The sequence below is a fragment of the Sciurus carolinensis genome, chromosome 4, assembly GCF_902686445.1.
Source record: "Sciurus carolinensis chromosome 4, mSciCar1.2, whole genome shotgun sequence".
NCBI classification, from domain to species: domain Eukaryota; kingdom Metazoa; phylum Chordata; class Mammalia; order Rodentia; family Sciuridae; genus Sciurus; species Sciurus carolinensis.
In genome coordinates this window covers 16,926,909-16,951,196 of record NC_062216.1, presented here as the reverse complement: position 1 = coordinate 16,951,196, position 24,288 = coordinate 16,926,909, and the positions used below count along the sequence as shown (strand labels likewise).

At 41.9% G+C, this 24,288-nt stretch overlaps 1 protein-coding gene across 1 annotated transcript; it reads left to right on the top strand.

The window, feature by feature from the left end:
* The first annotated feature begins 22 nt into the window (after positions 1–22).
* Positions 23–23,918, top strand: Lpl (lipoprotein lipase). Its single transcript, XM_047550474.1, has 10 exons — positions 23–318; positions 7,618–7,775; positions 11,122–11,301; positions 12,659–12,770; positions 12,949–13,182; positions 14,439–14,681; positions 16,913–17,033; positions 18,265–18,447; positions 19,693–19,797; positions 21,981–23,918. Coding segments are annotated over exons 1-10 (1,425 nt in total). The 5' UTR covers positions 23–230; the 3' UTR covers positions 21,982–23,918.
* The last annotated feature ends 370 nt before the right edge of the window (positions 23,919–24,288 follow it).

Here is a 24,288-nt window from a genome sequence, read left to right as displayed (position 1 = left end):
TCACATAAGCAGTCGTGGAGTGGAAACACTGTCAGACTCAATTCCGCCTCCTCTTTCTCCTCCTCAGAGGAAATCTGCCACTTCTAGCTGCCCTGCCCTCCCCTTTAAAGGGCGACTTGCTCTGAGCTCCACCGCGGACCCAGGCTTCTCCCGCCTGCTGCTCAGCCCGTGCATCTGCCGGTCGGCGCACCAGCCCGCGCCGAGCAGCTTCTACAGAAAGACGCCCGAAGATGGAGAGCAAAGCACTGCTCCTGGTGGTCCTGGGCTTGTGGCTCCAGAGTCTGACCGCCTCCCGCGGAGGGGTGGCCGCCGCCGCCGGTATGTTTTGCGCTGAAATGCCTGTCCACCTGCAGACCCCGCCAGTGGCCACTTCCACACGATCTAAGGATGGGAAAGAGAAAGTTGAAAAGGGATGCGGATGCGCACCGGGGACCTGGGAAGGGTCACCAGAATGGGATCTAGGAGGGGCAGGGAGGGAATTAGCTTCCTATTACGCTGCAGCGGTTCCTAGTTCCCGCTTTCTCTCTCTCTCTCTCTCTCTCTCTCTCGGGTTCCCGCGCTGTCCCTTCCTCTCTGGCTGCAGCCGCGTTCCCGGGCACTGGGACTAAACCGGAGAGGTCGGGGGTGTGACGCGCAGGACGAAGAAGGTGGGGAGAAAGGGCACTGTGGCGGTGACCTGCAATCACCTCTCGACAGGGGAGGGATTGGCATGAAAGGCACGCGGGCCAAGGTGACCCCGGCTTGGCTGGGAACGCTTTGGGCCCCAGCTTGTGAAAGCGCGGGCAGGCAGTGACCCATTCTGGGAGAGCGGGCCAGGGGCGGGCGCATTGTCCGAATGTTGGCTGCACAGGGCACTTTGGCTTTCCGAGTAATACGGGCTGGGTTATTTGGGTGACAGTGCGGGAGAACGCGGAGCGCGGACGCGTGTCGCGGAGTGCTGGGGACGCAGCGTCCTGCACGCGTTGGGGCGACGGGAAGCGCTCCAGCTTCCTCGCTTGCACGCTCGGCTTTTCTTAGTGTCCAGAAAACGTGGCGCACTGATCAGTAATCTGTGGCCACCGACTAGGGGGTTGCCAGGTCTATACTTGGCTACCCCTCCTGTCCTCGGATCTGAAGCCAGTTCGGGTCGCCCAGCCGCTCCGCGTGGCTGGGAGCACGTGGGGGTTGAGGACGCCTCTGGGAGGGCGCGGGCGGAACCTCGGTCACCGCCCGGGCGCCGCCGGCTCTCCAAGCCTTGGTGAAGGCGTCTGGGGCCAGAAGCGAATTTCTTTATTGCGGGGAAGAGGAAAGCCCAGCCCGAGACCCGCCCACAGTTGAGAATCCCTGTAACTTGAACCTTGGTTCAGCTAACACACAGCATAGCTTTAAAAGCACTGAAGCAAGTCATAAAAGGAGGCGACATTTCCTTTTCTCTCGGGTGGTGGAGTTACCACTAAGGATGTGCTTTCAGGTCGCCTGTCCGCAGCAGTTCGCGTTATAGTCCAGGCTTTCGGGGATCAGCGCTGAAGCTTGTTTTATGTCTGCATTAAGTTATGCAAGAATATTTCTCTTGGGTTACAAAGGAGGAGATTCCATCAAAGCAGAATTGGATAAAAAAGACAACTTTTTTTTTTTTTTTAATCATATTAGTTTGAAGGTACTGGAATTCAGGCTTAACTTTAAGTGGTGGTATGTACCCTCCATAGTGTTTGACACCGGCCAAGAAGATGGTAGGAACAAAGGCCAAATTCTTATTCCAGAAACCAAGCCCTCATATAATGCTACCTTTACAGTAAAACATGCACAGAATTGTGTCATTCACATTTTAACTTTTTGCTGGGCCCCCTTAGAGGTCCAGGACCCTAAATTCTTGAGCCAGTCAGTGTCATCTCTCTGGGTTTAAATTCTTCAACTCTAAAATCAGGAGTTGACAAGACTGAAAGTTCTCTCAGGCCCCTCTCATTCTAACTCTGATTTTATTAGACACTTAGTGATTACTTCAATTGGATTTACCCAACATGCGCTTATCCTGGATGTAAAACGTATTAGGGAAGATAATTTCTAAGTAGACTTTGAAAGATTCCCTCTCATCCTCCACTTTCACCCCACCCATCCTTTAGGTGTCCCTGATCACAGCAACTTTCCAGTCCTTTCTCCTCCGGATAAATTCATCCAGGAGTGGAAGAGCAAGGTGGAGCCTGGGGAGTGATTGGCAGCTCCTCCTTCTGGGCTCTGAGTTTTCTTATTCATTCTCCGTTTCTAAGAACAAGACCAGGACAAGAAGCACTCACTGCCCACAGGTCTTTTATTCTTGGAACCAATGGGCTTTTCCCATGGCCCCAGTCAGGAAACTTGACCCGCTGAGAGAAGGGAACCTGTGGAGTCCTGCTCAGTAGCTGCTGCTCTATATGAGTTTCCAGGCTAACACTGAGTTAAATATAATAGGGGATGAGAGCAAAATAGCAAACGTCATGGGAGCAGAGCTCTGGCAAGGTAGTGATTGATTAATCGCTGTATTGAAAGGTAGGAGTCAGGTAGGGGGAAAGAGTTGCTGAGGAAAATGTTCACTTTCTTTTAAGCAGTATATTTTTAGCTCAGCCCTCCATTCTTGCTTTATTATGAAGAAGTTGGACTGTACAGATTCTGCACAATGTACTGCCTGTTTTTTTGAACAGATCGTTCAAAAACGTGCCTTGAAACATGCCACATTTTGCTGTTCATTTCTTTTACCACCACCTAGTCCCACTTCGTTACCACCAAGGTTGTATTGCCTTAAATGTGCAGGTGTTTTGGCCATCAAAGTGATGGATGACCATGACTTTGGGTCATAGAGGGAAAGTAGTCAAGACATGAATATCATTTGCCAGGTCTGGATGGAGGTCTCATTTGAATTTATATATAATGTACTTTCCATCTCTAACAAAAAAAATCACCATCATAAAGTATTACGGTGGTCTGTCCACAAATATAGTTTGTCATCACAGTGAGCTAAATACTTTTTTGGTAATAGAGACTTTTTAACCTGTAAGTAAATCTTTGTCAGGAGTGGTTCTTGTCACATTCTCTCTTTGCACAAGTCAAAGGCTTTGCTAATTTCTGAAGGAATTATATAACAGAGTTCTAATTTACTCAGAGACTAAGACTTTGAAATTTATTGTGTACAGTCTGTCCACTGGATGGACGGAAGTAACATTGCTTCTTGTGGTACCTTTTGAGAATATCTCTTTCTGTTGAGTGACACCTTTTGGATGTGAACAAATGTCAGTCCATTCTAATGGAGGAAATGGATATCTACTGGGAAGGTAGGCATGGGTTATCTTAGGATACACACACACACACACACACACACACACAGATGTACAAACATAAAGTTCTATGGAAACACGCCTATTAAACTTGTGCCAACTTTCTTTTTCTCTTCCCAGTCTGTTCTCTCAGAATGATCAAATTGTAACCTAGGTGATTTAGTGATTTTTGACTTTTGAAGGAATAGAAGAAAATGTACCCACTGCTAACTAGCAGCAGAATATGACAAAGATGGCCTGATTGGCATGACCACACTTGGTCTATCCAGTTGCTATGTTCATGGCTCATACTCCTTTGCTGTGCGTGTTCATCTATGTGTCTTTCTTGGGTGATGAAGTCTGTTTCTATGTTTTCTTAGCCATTGTGGCTAAGATTAATTTAAGTTTGGTCTGTAAGTTTACAGAAGCTTTTAAACAGTATGGAAAGTCAGATTCCTTTGGGGAGATGTAGTAGTGTAGGTGAAAGACTCTGAATCTAGCATTTCTCAGTTGCCCTTTATCCAAGCTGTCGCTATTTTGAAATTGGTAACTTACTTTTGAAAAAAAAAATTAGTTACAAAGTTAATTATGGTGGAAAACAGCGTAACACTTGCATTTTAATTAATAGAGTTCCTCTCTTTAGCCCACCTTCCTTCAAATATAAGAATTATTAACAAAGTCACCTGTGACTTTCATTGTGTTAGTTTGAAGCATTTGGATAGTTCCATTTGCTATCTCTATCAACAAGGAAAAGGCAACTTAAGATTAACAAGAATTTTGTATTTCAATTAAAAAAATCTTAATTTAAACATACCTGCATGATGACACTCAACCAAAATATTTCATTAATCAGTCCACAAGATCCCTAGAGTAATGGTGGCTTGCACCTGTTCAGCTTTGATGGTCTAATTCAAGTGGGGCAGTTGTAACACACATCTCAGAACCTGTTCTGTAGATCTGCTTTTTGGTAGTGTTGAAGTAGTGTTAGGTAGTGTTCCAGTAGTGTTTGGTAGTGTTTTGGGTAGTGTTTATTTTTGAACCTATTTTTGGAGAAAATTCAACACAAAAGTCAGGTAGTAGGTACAGGCATTCTTTTTACTACCCAATGAATAAAACAGTTTTTTTTTTTTTTTCTATAACAAGGAAAAGTAATTCTGTTTGTTAGATAAGTTGAGCATTGTGTACTTTGGAATATTCAACTATACTACTTACTTTGGTCAAATGGCAATATTGATGTTTCCTCTCTCCAAACTGACCAGTTTGGTAATTGAACGTGTTTTCTTTGGCATCCTTCAGATGCTGCCTTGTACAGACGAAATCCTATAGGGGTGTGTGTGTGTGTGTGTGTGTGTGTGTGTGTGTGTGTGTGGTGTGAGAGAGAGAATTTCAAAGATTATTGCTCAGTAATGGGGCTCTTCTATCTCCTGTCTCCATCCACCGCTCACCTGATGACTGGGATCTGCCTTCAATGTCACCCGTTAATTCCTAGGATGTTCTGTACTCCTTCTTTTCTAGCAACACTAATATCCCCTCTGTAAAAAATTTCTCTTGGTGCATCAACTTTGCCTAATTTTATCTCTGTGAGTTATTAACCACATTAAAATAAACATCTTCTCTTTTGTTTACACATTCAGATTTTGGGGTATTTTGGAACTTTGGAATAAAGATTATGTAGGAAATGCATTAAGTCATAACATGCTTGGTTCCCAAAAATCTCGCCGTGGTGCTCAATGAGGCCACATCTGGGGGCCCTGGTCAATAGGATGGTGCTGAGTCTAAGTCAAATTCAGGAGGGATCCGTCCCAGGCTTACTCCCTTGGCTCCTTTGTTTGTTCATTCATTTGTTCCTTTTCTCCTCTAGTCCTCAAGGGACTGCAAACACAGGTAGAGTGAAAATTCCCATTAGCACACCAAAGAGAAGCATAGCCTGACTCGGTGATGGTAAGATTTATGATTTCATATCTTCCACAGTATTGAGACCATCACATAGCACAGCGCGGCGCTGTTTTTCTGTCAAACTTGAAATGAAAAATCTTTTAAAAGTGGAGTGAAAATCTCCAAAATGAAAATTTGAGAATGTATGAGTTTTCTGTCATTTTTCTCTATAAGCAATGGACCCAATAGCATTATTGGCTGTAGGAAATTGAAGCTGTCAATGAGCCATATGTATAATCTAATGCAGGATCTGTGGATTGAATAAACCCTTCTTTTTTTTATTTTCATGGAAATATACAAAGCCAGTCTTAGTAATTTCAGAGAATATTCTTGGCCATTTCAAAACCACCAGCAATACCGGGGCCATCAAGTTGCATAATTCTAGGGAACTGGCCTCTCTGGAGTTGTTCAAGGCATTAGTCTTAAATGGCAATGTGACAAATAGATGGTAAGCCAGATAGATCTGTCTGCCAGGTTATTCAGATCATATCTCCTTAAAAAAAAATCTGATAATGAAGCATGTTAAAATAAGAAATAAGATTGTTCGAGAGGAGGTATGAGTTATATGAGGTGGAGAGATGTGGGAGCAAGTGAAATTAGTTTTACAGTTTCTAAAACACTTTCTAAAAATAAAAGAACTCCATGGGTGCTGAAAATGGAATTATATTAAAAAGATGCCTTCTTCTCTTAACCAATAAAGCTAGCAGCATTTTCTGATTAGGAAGAAGCAAGGAGACCTGTATCTTCAAATAAGATGAGAGATGCAGTAGATTCTTGATGGATGAATAGATCTGGTGAAATTTTACAATGTGGAAATGAAAACAGCATTGAAGATCAGTAGTTTAGTACAGACTCTTATTTGAATTAATGATCTTAGAGTGAGTAGCAACTGTAACAAAACTCACTCCTTTCTAATAAATATAAGAAATGTCTCATACATTTTAAGTAATAGGTGTGTGTGTGTGTGTGTGCATGTGTGTGTGAGAGAGAGATCAACTTGTTGCATATAAGAAGTCACTTAGCAAGTAATCACAATATAGTACAAGGGATTTTGAAATATAATAAAAAGGACAATGTTTGCCAGTCCTCAGATAATTACAAAACGAGCCTGATCCCAGTGTCTGTACTTTCACTATTACTGTCTCATTCTTATTTTTACTCTAGCCCTGACTCTTGCAATGTTATTTTGAAATTAGAGACTTCAGATTTCAAGTTGTGAGAAAAAGGATAAACTTAGATTAAGAAATTAGATATATTCCTAGTAACTTCTTTTATTTATGTAGCTCCTGAAAGTCTTAAATTGTGAAGTCTAAAATATACAAATCATTGCCTTCTTATAGTAAATAAGTAGGGTTTTTTTTTAACCTTTACAAGGAATTAAATAATTTCCTGTAATACAGTTTCCCTTTGTGCTTTGTTTTGTGAAGAGCCTGATTGTTTTTGTGGTATAAGTCACTTCAAGTGCCCCTGTGATGTTACGTGTACTGTCTATAATACCCAGGAAGATTTAGCAACTCTCAGATTTATTGTCCATATTTTGAAAAGTTAGGTTGTCTTTCTGTCTTTATCCAGTTTGGGATACACTATGAAAAACCCAAGCGGACTCTGTACAACTAACTTTGCTGTTATTTTTAAGTTTTGACTTTGTGTGGGAGAAAAGAATGACAGAAGAAGAGTCATTTGGGGAAAGTATTTGCCATGGCTCAGATGCTGGGCAGCCTTTCTGAACAGTCCACCAATGATTTATCCAAACATTTGAGCCCATCTCTCTTGCCATGGGAGTGCAAGCAAGTCCATACAAAAGCTTCCTCATAATCCAAACTTTTCTGTTGCTAACATACTCTTTTAATTATGCAAGTGAAAAGAAAATAATCTCTACAACAAGCCCAACTGCATATCGTGGGAAAACTTTTTACTGTAGTCAGACATGTAAAGAGGGCGAAGTGATATGTATAATAAAGAGTCAGGAGCTGATGTTCTCCAGGAGAAGGAACTTTGACCCAGAACCAAAAGACCTGGGTTCTGGCCTTCACTCTCTTTCCCACTTTAACTGAGCCACTTAAATTTGGGTCTTGAGAAAAGACTGAGTTATCTAAGGACTCCTCAAACAGCAGTTCACTTAGGTGGAAGTGCGTGTGCATACACACGCACCCTAATGAGGAGAACTGGAGGGGCAAGCGGTGGAGAGACCCAGGAGAGAGCAGCACGGCTTACCTCATGGTTAAGGTCATCTCCATCCACTTGCCACCGTCGGAGCGTCTGTCATTCTCTTGAAATTCACATTTGATCTTTAGAAAGCACTTCAGAAACAAAAATAGCATTGGCAGTGGTGGCTAGTTCACCTACACTGTGCCATTCCAGGAGGTAAAGCCAGCAATCCTCCAGGTAACCTCCTGTCTGATTTTTCCCCTTCCTGTAGGAAGAGAGTTTAAGGACATCGAAAGTAAATTTGCCCTAAGGACTCCTGAAGACACAGCCGAGGACACTTGCCACATCGTTCCTGGAGTGTCAGAGTCGGTGGCCCACTGCCACTTCAACCACAGCAGCAAGACCTTCGTGGTGATCCACGGCTGGACGGTGAGAGTAGCTCTCAGGAGCCGGTGGACTGGGGTCGACCCGGCCCTAGGTCTCGGGGTCTCACCCTGCACTTCTGCCTGCTCTCCAGCGCCTTTCCTTTAAAACTTGAAGAAAGGCAATTTTGGCTTGGGGTGGAATCTAAAGCCAAGGGTTGGCGAATGCTTCCTCTGGACAGTGCCAGCCCTCCCTTTAACACAGTACCTGGCTGGTGACCTTGAGCCAGCCATTCCTATCAGGTGAGAAAAGGTGGCTCTGCTCACAGACAGGGCAGGGCGTGTTATTGTTGCGGGGAGCTGGGGGGGGGGGGGCGGTCTGGATGATCCTTATTCATCCAGGATGGCGCCAAAGGCCCTTCCCTGAAGAAGGACACCTGTCAGAGCGAGGAGAGGCTGAGGTGGAGGGAGAGGTGTGATTCCCCGTGCTGGCTTGGCCAGTCCACACTCAAGTCACTTGTTGTCCTTGGGCTTCAGTTTGCTGATCTGTAAGATGAAGCAGTGGGACTAGACTTCTTCCTCAAGGTCCCTCCACTTCCATCATCCCTTACCTGTAAACTTCAGGGAGCTTGTCTAGAGACAAAAGGGGACTTCCATGCAAGATAGTTAGAGAAGTGCGCCTGTGGTTAAATCTATTTATTTAAAGCATGAACAGAGTAGTCCTCTCGAAATACGTCAGAAAGTCACTTTACCTGATGTTGTTCTTGCCCACATACTTAAGTTTGTTTTTTAATTTTTCAGACCCTAGTGACCGGATAGTGTTATGGTAAAGAATTTATATGAAATGGATTGTCAAAGATAAATTATCTTTCCATTATGTCCAGTCTTGTTAATATTCTAATAGTTATGAAATTCTAATGAGAAGGATTAGTCACAAAATGATATACATCTAATCCTGATTTCTTTTGCTACAAAACTTAAGTGCCTTTTTTATTGGCATGATAGGACAGTTGCCATAATTTTTATGAAAAAGAAGGAAACTGTTAAAAGAATTTACGTGGATGTTTATTTTGATAGTTTTTTTTTTTTTTTTTTTTTTTGTACTGGGGATGGAACCCAGGGCCCTGTGCTTACAAGGCAAGCACTCTACCAACTGAGCTATCTCCCCAGCCCTTTTATGGTGTTTTTAGAGGCATTTTGGGTGGATATGCAATGTGGCTTTCAATACTTTTCAAAAAAGTTGAAGCTTAATGAAAACATTTCTGCAGTAGGAATAAACTGGGTATTCCAGGCAACTCAGTCTTATCCCTAAGGAATTTTGTGCTTAAAAGTTTAAAAAAAAAAAAAAAAGTTTTCCTTTTCTTACTAAGACGACATGATTAACCCACTATACATGTCATTGACTGGACACCCCCCTGAGCCCACGGGTATTCTTCACATTGTGGCCTGACATTTTGAGATCATGGCCTGAGAGGCTGGGTCACCAGCCATAGGACGGAATTTCCTATCGCACATAGCTGTTTGGTCTGCAATGATAAGCTGGCCAGACACGCTGATCTTGGCTTATCTCATGAACTCGCTGGTGAGTTCAGTGGAGCCACCTGGTACAGGTGGCAGACAGTCTCAGCTCAGCTTTGTGTCTAACTATCAAAGATTTCTAAAAGTAGTACTGATTGGAGGAGTCTCAAAAGAGAAATCTAGAAAATAAGAACTGATTTGAGGGAAGCAGTTACCTGGGTTTTTCATCCCCTTTGTTCAGGGTTACGTTTATCTATATTTTATGTTGAACCAGAAAGAAAAGGATTAGATTAGTTGTTACCTAATTAATAAAAATATCAGCCTCCATAAGAGTTAATTGAATTACCGCCCTTTTACAGATTGACTAACTTGGAAACATTGATAGTATAGAAAAACTGAAAATAGAGGCCAGGAGCAAACACAACTTTCTCATCTTATCTGAGATAAGCAGCCAGGCCACAGACCAAGAGAAGTGAGGACACTCCCCACCTCTCAGGAGAGACCCCAAAGATGCTGAGCATTAAGCACACATATAGCGCGTCCCAGGAGGCAGCTTAGAGGCAACTGGACGGGAACCTCGCCCTTCACTTGGATTTACTAATTTTAAGTACAGAGTTCTCTTTGTGAAGCAGGAGGCCCTCAGTGCTGGCTGGAATAAGGAACCATCAACGCTGCATTCTGAAGAAGTGACATCATCCTCCCCTGATTTTAGGAGGTGGCTACAGAGAGGGCCCCAGCCAGGAAGGGAGGCGAAGGGGTTGGACTGATCAGTTGCTCAGCAGTGTCCAGCTGGTTCCTTCAAAGACCCATTCTGCACCTGGACTTGAAGCAGCCCCCCTGGGACATGTCCAGAGGAATTTTAAATAAGCTCCTAATGGAACCTTTGTGTCTTTTCTTCTTTGTTTTCTATGTTAAAACACCTGCAGAGCGGGCATTTCATCACTGAAGTAGATTGGGAACCAGAATCGTCACAGTAGAAGTGTGTGGGGTGGAGGGGAGTGTGGAGGTCACATGAGCCCAACCCCTTTGTTGCATTGGTGGCCTGGAAGGTTGAAGTTGTTTACAGGAGTGTTTAGTGGATGAGGTGGAACCTGAATCAATATCTCCTGAGTCTTGGATTGGCTTTTTCCACCACAGACCACAGCAACTTGGTGAAAAATTGTGCCATTTATTTAGTGTCAGAAGTGGAAGGTGGAACTTGTGTTTTGATCATTTTAGTCTAGCAAATAAGTAAATAAAAGAAGCGTAAATCTGAAAGAACCCGCCCTATAGAATCAAAGTCCCTTGGTTTGAGAAACCAACACTCCTGTTTTTCTAATGGAATTACACTAAGTATAATCTGGTTTTGCCAGGTTTCCCATTAAAAGATGCCTTTAACTTGAATTTCAGAATCTTCTTTGTCTTTTCAGTATGCAATTGAGTAGCTTTTATTTGGCTATGATATGACCCCTCTTGGTGTCATTAGCACTTCGGTGCATATAAATGATTTCTTATAAGAGAAAAAGGAAGCATTTATATCCCCTAAAGCAGTTTTGTTGGAAAACATTGACTAGCCAAACTGCAAGCAATTAAGCTGTATTTCTTTAAAAATAGCCTGTAATTCTGTAGAAATCTTAATTTACTCAGGCTGATCTTCCCACAGTATAAGTTACTGAAGTTTTACAGAGTTTATAAAACGTGCTTTTAAAATTGAAAGTGTGATAAACCTCAATCTCCCCTTCCTTTGCACTCTTGAATTTGCCTCAGAAGGGGCAGCACAGGTTTCTGATCAGTCTGGGGGTTTCGTTTTTCTGCATGAGCCAAGGGCTTCCTGGCGAGTTCACAGGTGTGTCAGACTGTTGGCTCTAACAAGTCGTAGGTGGGTCTTCTAAGAAAGGGCCTGTCATCCTCTCCAGGTGACAGGGATGTATGAGAGTTGGGTGCCCAAACTCGTGGCCGCCTTGTATAAGAGGGAACCGGACTCCAATGTCATTGTGGTGGACTGGCTGTCGCGGGCCCAGCAGCATTACCCAGTGTCTGCAGGTTACACCAAGCTGGTGGGAAAGGACGTGGCCAGGTTCATCAACTGGATGGAGGTAAGACCGGGAGGAGGAGCCTTATGTGTCCAGAAAAGAGCTCTTGGCGAGAGCTGGACCGGGGATGGTCTTTCTCCCTTTCACTTAGATAATGGCTGTTTCCTGGGACCCTTCAGATCTTCAGAATGAGCATGAGCACATTTTGTAGTCCAAGGCAGCACTATGATAAAAACATAGACTATCAAGCCAAAAAATAGCACTGCCTGCCCTCTGCCCTCTGCTCTGATATTTTCAGGGAATAAATCTGCTGAGACCAAGAACTAAGTGGGCAGGGATAACAAAATCTTGTTATTTTGGGAGGGAGGGAAGATGGCGTGTTCTGCCAGATCCTTCCCACCACTTGGCACAGGGCAGTTTCGTCCTGGCTTTGCTTCCTGTGACAATGCTGATCGCGGTGACAATACAGTTAGCAGTATGTGTGTCTTAGTGAGATTTCAGAATCCAGATTTTTGTCGAGACACATGAGCCTGCTTCATGGTTTGGGGAGGGATGGGAGTGAGCTAGGAGGTCACTGGCTGGAAAGGAGTAGAGGATGTGAAGTGACTCAGGGTCCAGAGTTTTAGCTAAGCTGCAGGTTTTACCCACTTTCAGAGAATAACTCACTTTTCCAGGCCATTCTCTGAAAATTACCTTTGAAAAGTTTCTTGGGGTTAGAAGGAATCTAATACTCTAACAGGGCTAAGTTATTTAAATGCAACAATCGGAAGTAAAAAATGAGCTGTGTTTATTGAACTGACCATCAAAAGACAAAATTTCTTAGATTTTTTTGCTAATCAGGCAAGTGAACTTGGGCAAATCAGATCACCTGTTTTGGCCTCGAGCTTCTGCCCTGTTGAATGAGTAGGCTGGACCATGTGGGTCTTTGATCTCTTCCCTATTGCTGTTTCTGATAGAAGTTGTGGCTTGGCTAACCTTAAAGAAAAAAGTGGGGCAGCATATTTAGATGATGGAATAGTGGATTAAAGTTTATATATATATATATATATATATATATATATATATATATACACACACACATATATACACATAAACATATATATACACACATAAACACACATATTTATGTATATCTATATTTATTTAGAGTAGTGTCCATATTTTGAAGACAATATTTTTTCCAAATTCAATTTTTATTTTTTTAATATTCATTTTTTTCCCTCTCTTTCTTTCTTCCTTCTCTCCCTTCTCTCTCTTCCTTCATTTTCTCCCCCACCCCCCCTCTCTCTCTTTCTTCCTTCCTTCCTTTCTTTCTTTTTGTAGTGTTGGGATTGAACCCAGGGTTCTGTGCATGCTAGGCGAGCGCTCTACCACTGAGCTATACCCCTAGTCCTTCATTTTTTCTTTTTTTCTTTTGAAGGAGGAATTTAACTACCCTGTGGACAACGTCCATCTCTTGGGATACAGCCTTGGAGCCCATGCTGCTGGCATTGCTGGAAGTCTGACCAATAAGAAGGTCAACAGAATTACTGGTAAGAAAGCATTTTCCTTCACTTTGTCATGAGAGTTGAGGTGACTACTGTTCTGAAAGAGTCAGAGAGCCTTTGGAAGATACATGTGTGTGTTCATCTGGTCATGTGCCCAGTGTATACCAATGGGGATTAAAACTAGTGTGGACTTAAACATCCTTGAGGCATTTTTCCCCTTCAGGCCTGGACCCAGCTGGACCTAACTTTGAGTATGCAGAAGCGCCCAGTCGTCTTTCTCCTGATGACGCGGATTTTGTGGACGTCTTACACACATTCACCCGAGGGTCTCCGGGCCGAAGTATTGGAATCCAGAAGCCAGTAGGGCATGTCGATATTTATCCTAATGGAGGCACTTTTCAACCAGGATGCAACATTGGGGAAGCTATTCGTGTAATTGCAGAGAGAGGCCTTGGAGGTAAATATGACTTAGAAGCCAGTTAAATGTGCGTTTTTCTCTTAGCCCTTGTTGACCCAGTGTCTTACCCATTGTCCCCAAAATGTGGTTTTAATATATATATTAGGGACTGAGAAGGTAGCTCAGTGGCAGAGAGTCCCTGTTTAGAACACACTAGGTCCTGAGTTGCAACCTCAGCACCAGAAAAAAATAAAGTAATATAAATATACAATAGTTCAAAATTTGTTTCTGAAGAATTCTGCCATTTTCAGCATGATCACTTTAGAGGCAGCCAGCCATTTTACTTTTTATTTATGGTATTGCAGATTACATTGAGTACTGCTCTTACACTAGTAAAGAGAAAGTAAAAGTGAGGTTTAGAGAAGAAAACTCTGCTGACCTCCATAAATAGCACCATAAAATGTTATCGGCTATGTATTGTCATAATTGGAAGGGAGTTGAAAAGTCAGTGAACTGATCTCTAATTTTATCAAAAGTGAAAGAGGTCTACTTCATCCAAATTTCTTTTGTTGGTTTTTTAAGAAACAGGCAAATCAAAAAATAAATCGCCACTCCCTGCAATAACTGTCCCACAAAAAGAAAAAAAACTTAATATTAGCTTAATATTTGCTTTAATAATGATGTCAGCTCATGGTAAATTTATTTTTAAGGGCTCTTTACATACATGATGGACGTTGAACCCACCTGTGGCTGGTCCATATACTGTACAACTTGTGGCATAGTGTTACTGTTTTCGGTTGCTTTAAAAGCTTGTGATAATCAGTCCATTCTTAGGAAATTGTTGATCACTTCTATAATTCATTTGATATAAAAAGCATCAGTAGGGATACAATCCTCAAATATTCATAATATGTATTAAAAATACTATTCACTTAATGTGGTTTTAGAAGTAGGTTTCTACAGATATCTAGACATTTCCTGTAAGTATGAGACAATTTTCACCTAAGAAAAAGATATGATAAACTGGGGGAAATCAACTTCTACCTGGGATGTCTCTTATTATGATAAGCATACTCATAAAATAGCAGAAAACTTAAAAGTTCCCTGTGAACTTGCAACTCTGACCATTTTGGAGGTGGGTGAACAGCTTTCTCCTAGACTACCTCCTAAAATAGAGCCTACAACTACAGATGCATAGAACCGGAGTCTAGGTCATTTATTCTAATTCTGTACCTACCCTATTTTAGACACAAGGATGAAACACCCTTTGCGGGTTTCTGCAGAATTGAAATTTTCTGTGTGTCTCTTTTTCCCAGATGTGGACCAGCTAGTGAAGTGCTCCCATGAACGCTCCATTCATCTCTTCATCGACTCCCTGTTGAATGAAGAAAACCCAAGTAAGGCCTACAGGTGCAATTCCAAGGAAGCCTTTGAGAAAGGGCTCTGCCTGAGTTGCAGAAAGAACCGTTGCAACAACGTGGGCTACGAGATCAATAAGGTCAGAGCCAAAAGAAGCAGCAAAATGTATATGAAGACTCGATCTCAGATGCCCTACAAAGGTAAGCTGGGGACTGATGTAAATAAGGGAAATCTATTAGTCCTATTTTTATCATGCCTTCTGCAGTATATGTGCTGCTTCTATCCACTGGAGTAGAGTTAATGAGGTGCTGTTACTAAGCCCTTAGCCCTCACTTGGGTTTCTGATGCTGTAGAGGGAAATGCATTGATCCATTTCATAGATGCTCCTAATTCCCATTGCCAGTGTGGTCCTAGGGCTTGGCTTGGCATTTGCAACCCCATCCGCCACCATCCTGTGTAACTGTGACTATTAGGATGGTTCAATCTTCAGGACTGGGCTCAGAGATCATTGGAAACCATCATCCCGGGATCAGCAAACTTTGACTCTTGGGCCAAACCCAGTCTACCACCTGCTTTTGTCAATAAAGTTTTATTAGAACACACCACACACATTCATTTCCTTATGGTCTAAGTTGGCTTTCATGACACCAGTGCAGAGCTAAATAGTTGAGGCAGAGACCACATGGCTCACAGACTCTAAAATATTGACTCTCTGACCCTGTATGGGAAGTTTACTGCTTCTAAAATGTGCTTTATGTGAAGACAAGAGCCAGCTGTATTTTGGAATTCAACTATCTCTAGAAGGCAAGAAAATACCAAACCTGCTAAGATACATCCTTTCATTTCACACCTAAACTTCAAAAGTGGTCTCTTCCTTAGAGTTAGACCTAAAGCAATGGTGGTGGGGGTAATCGGATAAATGGCAGGAAGGGATGATTTTGGGAAAGCTGGCTTCTGTGTCGTCCCTGTGGAAGCCTGAGGGAAGGCAGGATATTAAAAAACAGTTTCCCAGAGGTTAAAGGTATCTGCTGTCAGTGCCCATTTATAAGGTGATTTGTTAGACTCTGCAGAGGTGCATTTGGTGGCACAGAGTCTGGAGCATCTGTCATTATAGGAAACCTTTCAGTCAATGAGGGGACCCTCAGGTTCCCCAATTCTTCAGAACCCGGGAGTGTGTGAGGTGCAGAGGAGACTGGATTCTGAAGACACGGACAGGCTCACTCAACCTGTATCCTGCCTGTGCCTGCCCGGGCTCCTCTGGGAGCACCTGGGCATTCCAGCCTCTCCTGCTACGTCTTCCATGCTGCCTGCAAGGGCTGCCTTTAACTCCAAACTCAATTTCTCTTCAACTTTTACTGGTTGGAGGGTTTTGTTGTTTTGTTTTTCTGTTTGTTTAGGTATCTGGTTAGTTATTTTTTTATTATAAAAAGAGATACAGTTAAGTAAAAATAGCAGTCGTCATTGGAAGCCCACAATAACAAAATGTATTGAAAAACATTTTCATTAGAATAAATGTCCAAAGTAGCATTTAAAATATCATTTGCCTCTTTTTTTTTTTTTTAAATAGTTCGTATTAAGAAATCTGTGTCCCACCTTAAGAGAAAGACAGTCGCACACTTAAGAAAAAAATCTGACCAGGATCTTGAGATACAGAAGAAAAAGCAGTACAATAACTTTCCTTCCCTCACATTAGCTACGTTTGAGGTCCACAGGTCCACGGCCTCCCGAGCCCCTTCACCTCGCCCCAGGCCTATTTGCTGGGGATTTTTAGTAGAGGTTGGTGAAGAGCAGAAAGGAGATGTATAATTCAAATTCCTGCTCTGAGGCTTCTCTAAGTCAGAACACGTTAGGGACTGGCTTTCAAAACAGTCCTCCTGGACTCATTGATGGTTTGCTGTGAACCTACTGCATACCTCCCTGGGCTGGGTGGGAAATAAAGAGGATGGCCACCATGCTCTAGCCTGAAGGAGCTTGCCATCAGCCAGGGAGCGCAAATATAACCCTGAAAATGAGAAGAAACACAGCCTTTCTCAGTGACTTGATAACAAATGCCAAATGTGCTCCATACGGATGCTTAGGGGCAAGATGGCCAAGACAGGCAGAAGTCCCAGAGAAAGCACCACAGGTGCTTTGGACTCGATGTGATCTCCCTAGGGCTCCATCAGAGGGCTGCCTTCTAGGACTGCTTGACAACTCAGATACACTGCAACCACACTTTTCTGGAAGGGAGTAGCATTCAAGGTCTGCACTTCTGGGGGGTGACACTGTATGACGGGCAGAAGTCTTTCCATGCCGGGGTTAGTGCCATGTGTGCACTTCCTGTTTGGGAGCTCCTAAGATATGTTCTGTGTGTCTGCTTTGCCTGATTGTTTCTAGCGGTGGTGTTTGCAGAAAGCCTGACCAGCCCTGGTTCTCATTTCCTCCCCTACAGTCTTTCACTACCAAGTAAAGATTCATTTTTCCGGGACTGAGAGTGATACGCAGACCAACCAGGCTTTTGAGATCTCTCTGTATGGTACTGTGGCTGAGAGCGAGAACATCCCCTTCACCCTGTGAGTAGCCTGGGGACAAGCCTGCTGCCCATGGGCTGGTCAGGGCATGGCTTCTTGCCATAGCTGAGAAACAGAGGCAGAGTCTCACCTGCAACAAGTCTCTAGCTTGAAATGGGAACTTCAGAACTGAGGTCTCAGCTCTATTTTATGTTAAAAAATTTTTTTTCTAATTAGCCATTTTGAGTCATTTGCTATCCATTTTTCTTTTCTTTGATCATTTATAGCTACTTGCTTCTTTTATACAAAGAAATGAAACCAAAGCAATGAAATTCCCTCAAAAGGTTTGACATTAAAAAAAAAGAACACTAGAATAGAAAACCACTTTACAGATGCCAAGATAATAGGTGTAGAAGATACAAATAGTAAGAAGCCCATGACAAAGTGTTCCCCCTCACTACTAATCAAAGAAATATAAAATAAAGGCAACTTTTTGATATCCTTTGATAATTCCTAAATGAACGAATCCTCTGAAGTTCCCAGTACTGATGAGTTGGTGAATGAGTACAAACCTTCACTGGGTGTATCATTCATTGCTAGAACCTTCTAGGAAAGGAAAACAGCAAGGGAGTACCTTTCTGTATCTGTAAAATACAAGTAATCGAGTAATTGTTTTTTAGTTTTTATTCTATTTCATATTTTTGGTTTTTAGTTTATTTATCCTAAATAAAGAACAAACAGAAACTTCAAAAATTTGTAAAAGTATAACACATTGATTCCAGTGGCACACGTGGTAGTGTAAATTAGAAATTAAATGTCCAGCATTGTATCTGTGGTTTATTGATTCAGTGAGATCAATCTAGCCTTTAACAATTGTAATTATAGAAAATTAGTTAAAACATGGCAAAAAACAGAAGATAATAGGAAGAGAGCAAATAAAATAGAGAATTGCACATGTACTATGATTGTAACTAAGTGGAAATACATTCACATATCAATACCAATTGAAAAGGAATACGTGAAAATGTCGATCAATAACTAATGAATTTTTTCCTCTTAAGAACTGTAGAGAGTTCATATTATTAGGATGCATGCTGGTATAGATTGGGGGGTATAGAAAGCTTTAAAAATACACTAAATGCCATTGACATCCAGCATGAAATTTTCATTGGACATTTTTTGCATTTCTAAAATATTGCCCAAACAATAAAGCCATTTACATTTGGGAAGAGAACAAAGGGGAGAGAGAAAACTGGTTTCCAGAACTAACCAAATTTGTTGAATTTTTATTCAGGCCTGAAATTTCCACAAATAAGACCTACTCCTTCCTGATTTACACGGAGGTAGATATTGGAGAACTGCTAATGATGAAGCTCAAGTGGAAGAGCGATTCCTACTTCAGCTGGTCAGACTGGTGGAGCAGCCCCGGCTTTGCTATTGAGAAGATCAGAGTGAAAGCAGGAGAGACTCAAAAAAAGTAATTAAATTGTTCCCCCATTCACTTCAGACTCCCCCTGATGTAATCACCTGGTGACAGGATCTAACTAACAAGAAACGTTAGCAAAGCAAATCTTTAGTCCTGTGTGCCTGGATAACTATATCTAGGCTGTTTTTGGAGTATTTTTTTTTGTTATTGCAGTGGGGAAGTATTGCAGGTTGAGTATTTTGGATTTTGGACTTTTTCTGATTTTGGAATATATGCATATCCATCATAAGATGTCTTGGGATGGGACCTGAGGCTAAACTCAAAATTCATTTATGTCGCATATACATCTTCTATACATATAGGCGGAAGGTGATTTTGTCCTATATTCTTACTACTCTTGCATTTTGACTACAACCCATCACATGAGGTTAGTTATGGAATTTTCCTCTATGACATCATTTTGGATTTTGGATTTCAGATTTTGGGGTTAGGGGTTTTCAAATTTGTAGTATCTGACATTTCAAGTAAGGAAAACATAAGCCCTGACCTGGTCACAGTTATTTGGAGCGACAGCTGGCATCAGAAGTCAAGAAATCTCAGCATTGGTTGAGTACCATTTCTTGCAAGCAGAAAATAAGGAGCAAACCCTGGAGATGTTCCTTTGACATTCAAAGTCTAACCCCAGCCTCTTTGAGAAGGTTGGAAGTTCAAGGGCATCTCATTCCACATTTATGAATGTGGGTAGATATCCACAAAATGGATTACATAGAGAGCCCCAGGGGATTTAAAATTTTATACTACACATGTAGGGGTTTTGTAAACTCTAGTATATGACTAGTGTTACTAAAAACAACTCTTTAAATTAGAATTGAGAAATGATTTACTTTTCATCATCTGTTTTTGGACCATAAAAGATGCTATGGATGGAAAAGCAGTGAAGAACCTTCATTTCTCTGTCAGGGCCACTTGAGGGCCTGTTCCCTAATTTCCTCACGCAGATGCTAAGAAGCAGGGAAGTTGACCTGTGCCATCTCTTAGTGAAAGCCTTGTGGTTTTAAAGCTGCGCCAAGCTATATGCCTGTCTAGATTGATAAACTAGCTCAATTGCTGAATGCTGGGTCAGGCCCTCAGCTAACCCTTGATTCCAATGTGCCTGAGTAAAATTAATTATGGGCAATATCGACACAATGCTGGGCATGCTCATGTAGGATCTGAACAGTCCTTCCTGAACAGCACGTTCTGAACAGCTGTTCTTATTGCTCCACATGGTGGGTTCACATTCATTTTCTTCCACAGGGTGATCTTCTGCTCCAGGGAGAAAGTGGCTCATCTGCAGAAGGGGAAGGGATCGGCGGTGTTTGTGAAATGCCACGACAAGTCTCTCAATAAGAAGTCTGGCTGGTGAGCATCTTGGACCAAGCTCTCTGCTGCATGCGTCAGTCTTCTGCCATAGCTAGTGGCCTGCACTGTCCTGTGGGCAGAACCTCAGGCCTTCTCTCCAACCCTTCTCCTTGCCTATCCCCTGGATCCTTCTGTGTTTTGCAGTACTCCCTTTTTATCCTTCCTTCTTTTCTTTTCTCCCCCCTCCTCTTGTCCTGACTTTAGTCCCAAGTGCAGAATTTAGGGTTTATTTTGCTTTATTTTACTGGGGGTAGCCAGGCTACCCCCAGATCAGTGCTTTTTCTGCTGTTCCTCTTCTGCAGCCCTCACGGGGGCTGTATGCAGAGAAGGTACTAGAGGCTTAGTAGTTGCCTGTGTGTCCTGTGGGTGCAGTTCTTGCTAGGATGTTTCCAGGGAAGAAAACGTCTCATCACACCAGTGGTGGCCACATGGTCCAGTTCTCCAAGGGCCAGCAGACTCCAGGACACAGAACCAAAGGGGAAGGTCCAGCACCTTCCTCAAAACCCTCAAAGACAGGGGATGAGAGTGTGGAGATTCCCCTCTTTTCTATCTCAAAACAACTGCTGGCTCTTTCCTTCCTGACCTTTAAGGCTAATCCGCCCGGCAGCTGTCAGCGGAATCTTTCCAGAACGTCAGTGCTAAGTGGGGACCAGGCATGTGACCGTCCCCTCGCCCCGCTCCAGCTCTCAGGATCTGCCATTTTCATTCCTGCCCTGGCTCCCCTGCCAGATGCCAAGTGCTAATGGCTCACACTTACAGAGGGGAGGAATACTCGATCATGTCACACAGCCAGTGACACAAGAAACAATGGCAAAGGCCGGTCACCGAGTCATGGGGAGAGAGAAAAGGCAACTGGCTTTGGTTCATTCTCTTTTCCCAGTTAGGCTTATAGACAAAAGTGCAGAATAAGAATGACTTCTTCAGGAAAAGTCTGTTGAAGACCTGGCATGGCACATCTGTATCATTTTCAACTTCCACTTTATCATTTATATATGCTCACTATGAATACATTAGGAAAAATAGACAAAAAGAAAATCACTATGGCCCTATCACTCACCGACAGCCCCGTTAACATTTTGATTTATTTCCTAGCACACTTATAGATCTATGTTATTCCTATATGTTTCATGTTTTATGAAAATGGAATTATGGCATTCCCATTTTGAGTGACAAGGTGAGTCTATGTGGATCAAAAACACAGACGGAAGGGCACTCCAGATAACAGAGGAGAGATTCTGGCTGCAAGCCCAGCAGAATAGCTCCATTCTTAACCAGGGGAGGCTTTTCTAGTAATTGGCTCATTGCTTCATTTCTATTCCTCACACATCTGAGAAGGAACTCCACCATTCCTTCTGTGCTTAGAAAAGCCCTCTGCCATGAAGTTTACACATAGGCACATCTGTGCCACAAACAACACACACACACACACACACACACACACACACGCGCTCACACACACACACACACACACACACACACACACACACGCTCACACATGGATACATTCTCCCCAGATTGTCTCAACTTTAAATCTACCTGGAAATATGAAAACAAAGTCCCCAGTCAGGAAATTACTCCAGCCATTTATAAAGTACTTCTGGCCATGCTATGTACAGGTGACAAGAATTTACCTGAGAAACTCCAAGGATACATTTTTTTTTTGTCTGATTATAGGATTACTGAAACAACAAGTATTCAGGCAGGATTTTTTTCCCTTTTAGTAGATCTTAACTTTAGGAGGTAATTATGAATCAGACTAATGGCTTCTGCAGTTTCTTTCCTCTGTGACCAAAATCAATCAGTCGAACAAAAGGCTCTTTTTAGCATCCTCTGTTAACTCTTCAGAAGGCTCAGATCACAGGAAAAGAATGAACTAGGCTTTTCTTTGGATAAATTTTGGAAGTAAGAAAACTTTCTAACTTTTGAAATCATTTGGCTCAGGCAACTGAAAATGACACTTCTTGTTGGGACTTAGCTAAATAGATGTCGGAGTGTCTGTTAGTCCCAGGAGCCTCGCTGTCTCTGATCCTTTATCTATGTCTCCCAGGGGCTTAACCTCAACAGCCTTTGTTCTGAATTTCCGGTTGAATACTTTTTTCTCTTAAATGGTGGAGAGGGGTTGAGAAGGGTTTGCAAAATACTAAGCAGATAATAAATTGCCTTTCTTCCTTTGTTTTTCTTAGATACTGGAAAAGTCTACAGAAAGAAGAGCACATGAATTCTGTGAAGAATAAAGTGAACGAAGTAAATTTTACAAAAGATGCCCAGTGCTTATGGTGTTTAAAAGTGGGCTTGTCCTGAGTATTAATCCCAGCTCTATCCTTGTTAGTTCAATTAGGAAACAGTCCCAAATACTAAAAAAGCGGCTAATTGAATTTGAGACCCAAGCTGCACACCCCGCAGCATTAAAACACAGTACATGTGAAAAGCACTGTATTCTGTCCTCTGAGAAAGAACAATCGTTTGTGTGTGTAATAAGATAAGGTTCCTCCATGCAGTGTGTTGGCCATAGCCTAAAATTAGTTAGAACCTCCTATTTTAACTAATATTCTGGATTTTTTTGGACGGAGGCCTTCTCAGAGTTTTCTCCAAGTCTGAATATAGAAAATGGTTCCCTGTGGCAAGAGTCAGATCTGTTTGTTTAGCAGTCAAAACATCTGGTCTTTTGAAATAGTTCTCTTGTCATTGGGATGTGACCCAGGAGTTAACCAGGGACATGTGACTTGGAGAGGGACAGAGAATGGGGCCAATAAAGTCCTAAGCCTTGGCCCCACTGTTGGTTTGCATCATGGCAGAGTTATAAGCAAAAGATAAGAAGTTCAGATCCATTCATTCTTAATAGATTTTACATTTTATTGCTTAATCTCTCTTCCTTTTTTTCTCTGTCTTAATATTATAGTTTTACAATGTTCTCCAAAAACAAGCCTACAATCCTCAGCGGACATTTAATTGGGTGCAGAAAGAAAATGATACCATGATTTTATTATCACAGTTTTCAGATTATTTTCATCAATTTGAAATAATTTCCTATCCAATGATTGCTATTGAGATTCGGGTTCATCTCAGTCATGCCTCAGTCATACCTAAAGCGTGAAAAACTTTCATTTCTGGCTCAGATGTGTTAAAATTCAAATTCCGTGTCATGCAAACTGCAAATTTTAAACAAGTATTGTTTTTCTTAAGTATCAAAAGCTGGAACAGTTGCTGGGTTCTATGCATAAGCAGTGCTTATAAACTGTTTCGTGCAAGAAAGAATCCTTGATTGCTATTGCAGTGCCAGGAGGGTTGTTATTGTTTTTAACAACTAATCGAGAGTGAGTGAACCATTATTTATGAACTAGAACTCCTATATTCTGAATGCTTTTCTGTATATTAATATAAAATGATTAAGAGGTCAGCTATGTTGGAGGCTATTGCTGGGAACCCAAACTGTGAAAAAGTGTGTGGATATCTGAACATGTGCCTAGAAAGCCCCACCTGTGTTTGTCATGCAGTGTGATTTGGAAGGTCAACAGTCAAGGGAGGTACTGAAACGTGTCAGAGTAGAAATAGTTCCAGATGCGCCAGAGTATCAGCCCTTTATTGGAGAAAGATATTGTGCCTATAGAATGTAGGACAAATGTTGTGATTGACCACATCAGACTTGGAATGAATTCTCTCTGACAATAAAAAGATGTATGATTTGTCATCGGCATCCCCCTTTATTGCTAATTCATTGATTTTTCTGGATTTGGGTTTTGATCAAAGGTGCATAAACTTAAAGATTTCAGCAAATCAGTGCATGGCTTGGGAACTCTGCTTCTAAAGACTTGGCTATATATATTTATATCAGTGATGCTTTGCCTTTAAATTTTATTTATGAGCTGTAAATATGTGTGTGGATGTGTACAGGAGCTTGTACATATTGGAAAGCTCATTGTGGCTGCCTGCATTTATAGATTTATAGACATGTGGTGCTGACTTTGTTTGTGTCTGATCAGTGATGGTCTCACTGACCCAAATCACTCTTATGAAATAATATGAAATGGGCTTCAAATTAAAAAAAAAGGAAAGAAACTGAATTAACTATGTGAAGAAATGGAATCTGCTTTTAATAAAATTGACAAAGTTTTATTACAATACTAAGTCATTATGTTGTATCATTTTAGCCCTCTATAAAAGGAAATTTACTCTTAGGGCAGATTCATTCAGTAAATCTCAACTAAGCAAACACTATACTTAGTAAGAAATATAGCTTCTAAGAATGACAGTGCACTTTTTTGTACATCTATTTGTATAGAGTACCTAAGCTATAGATATCCTTTAAACTAAATGTAAAGGAAAAGGATGCCGAATTTTTTCCTGAATACCAAAACTTTCCTGGCCTGCACTGTTTTATCACAAGAAAAGTGTTAGATTAATATAAAATACCCCTTGCAATCACAAGGCCCTGGGTTCAATCCCCAGCACCAAAAACAACAACAACAACAAAATATATAAAATACCTTTGAC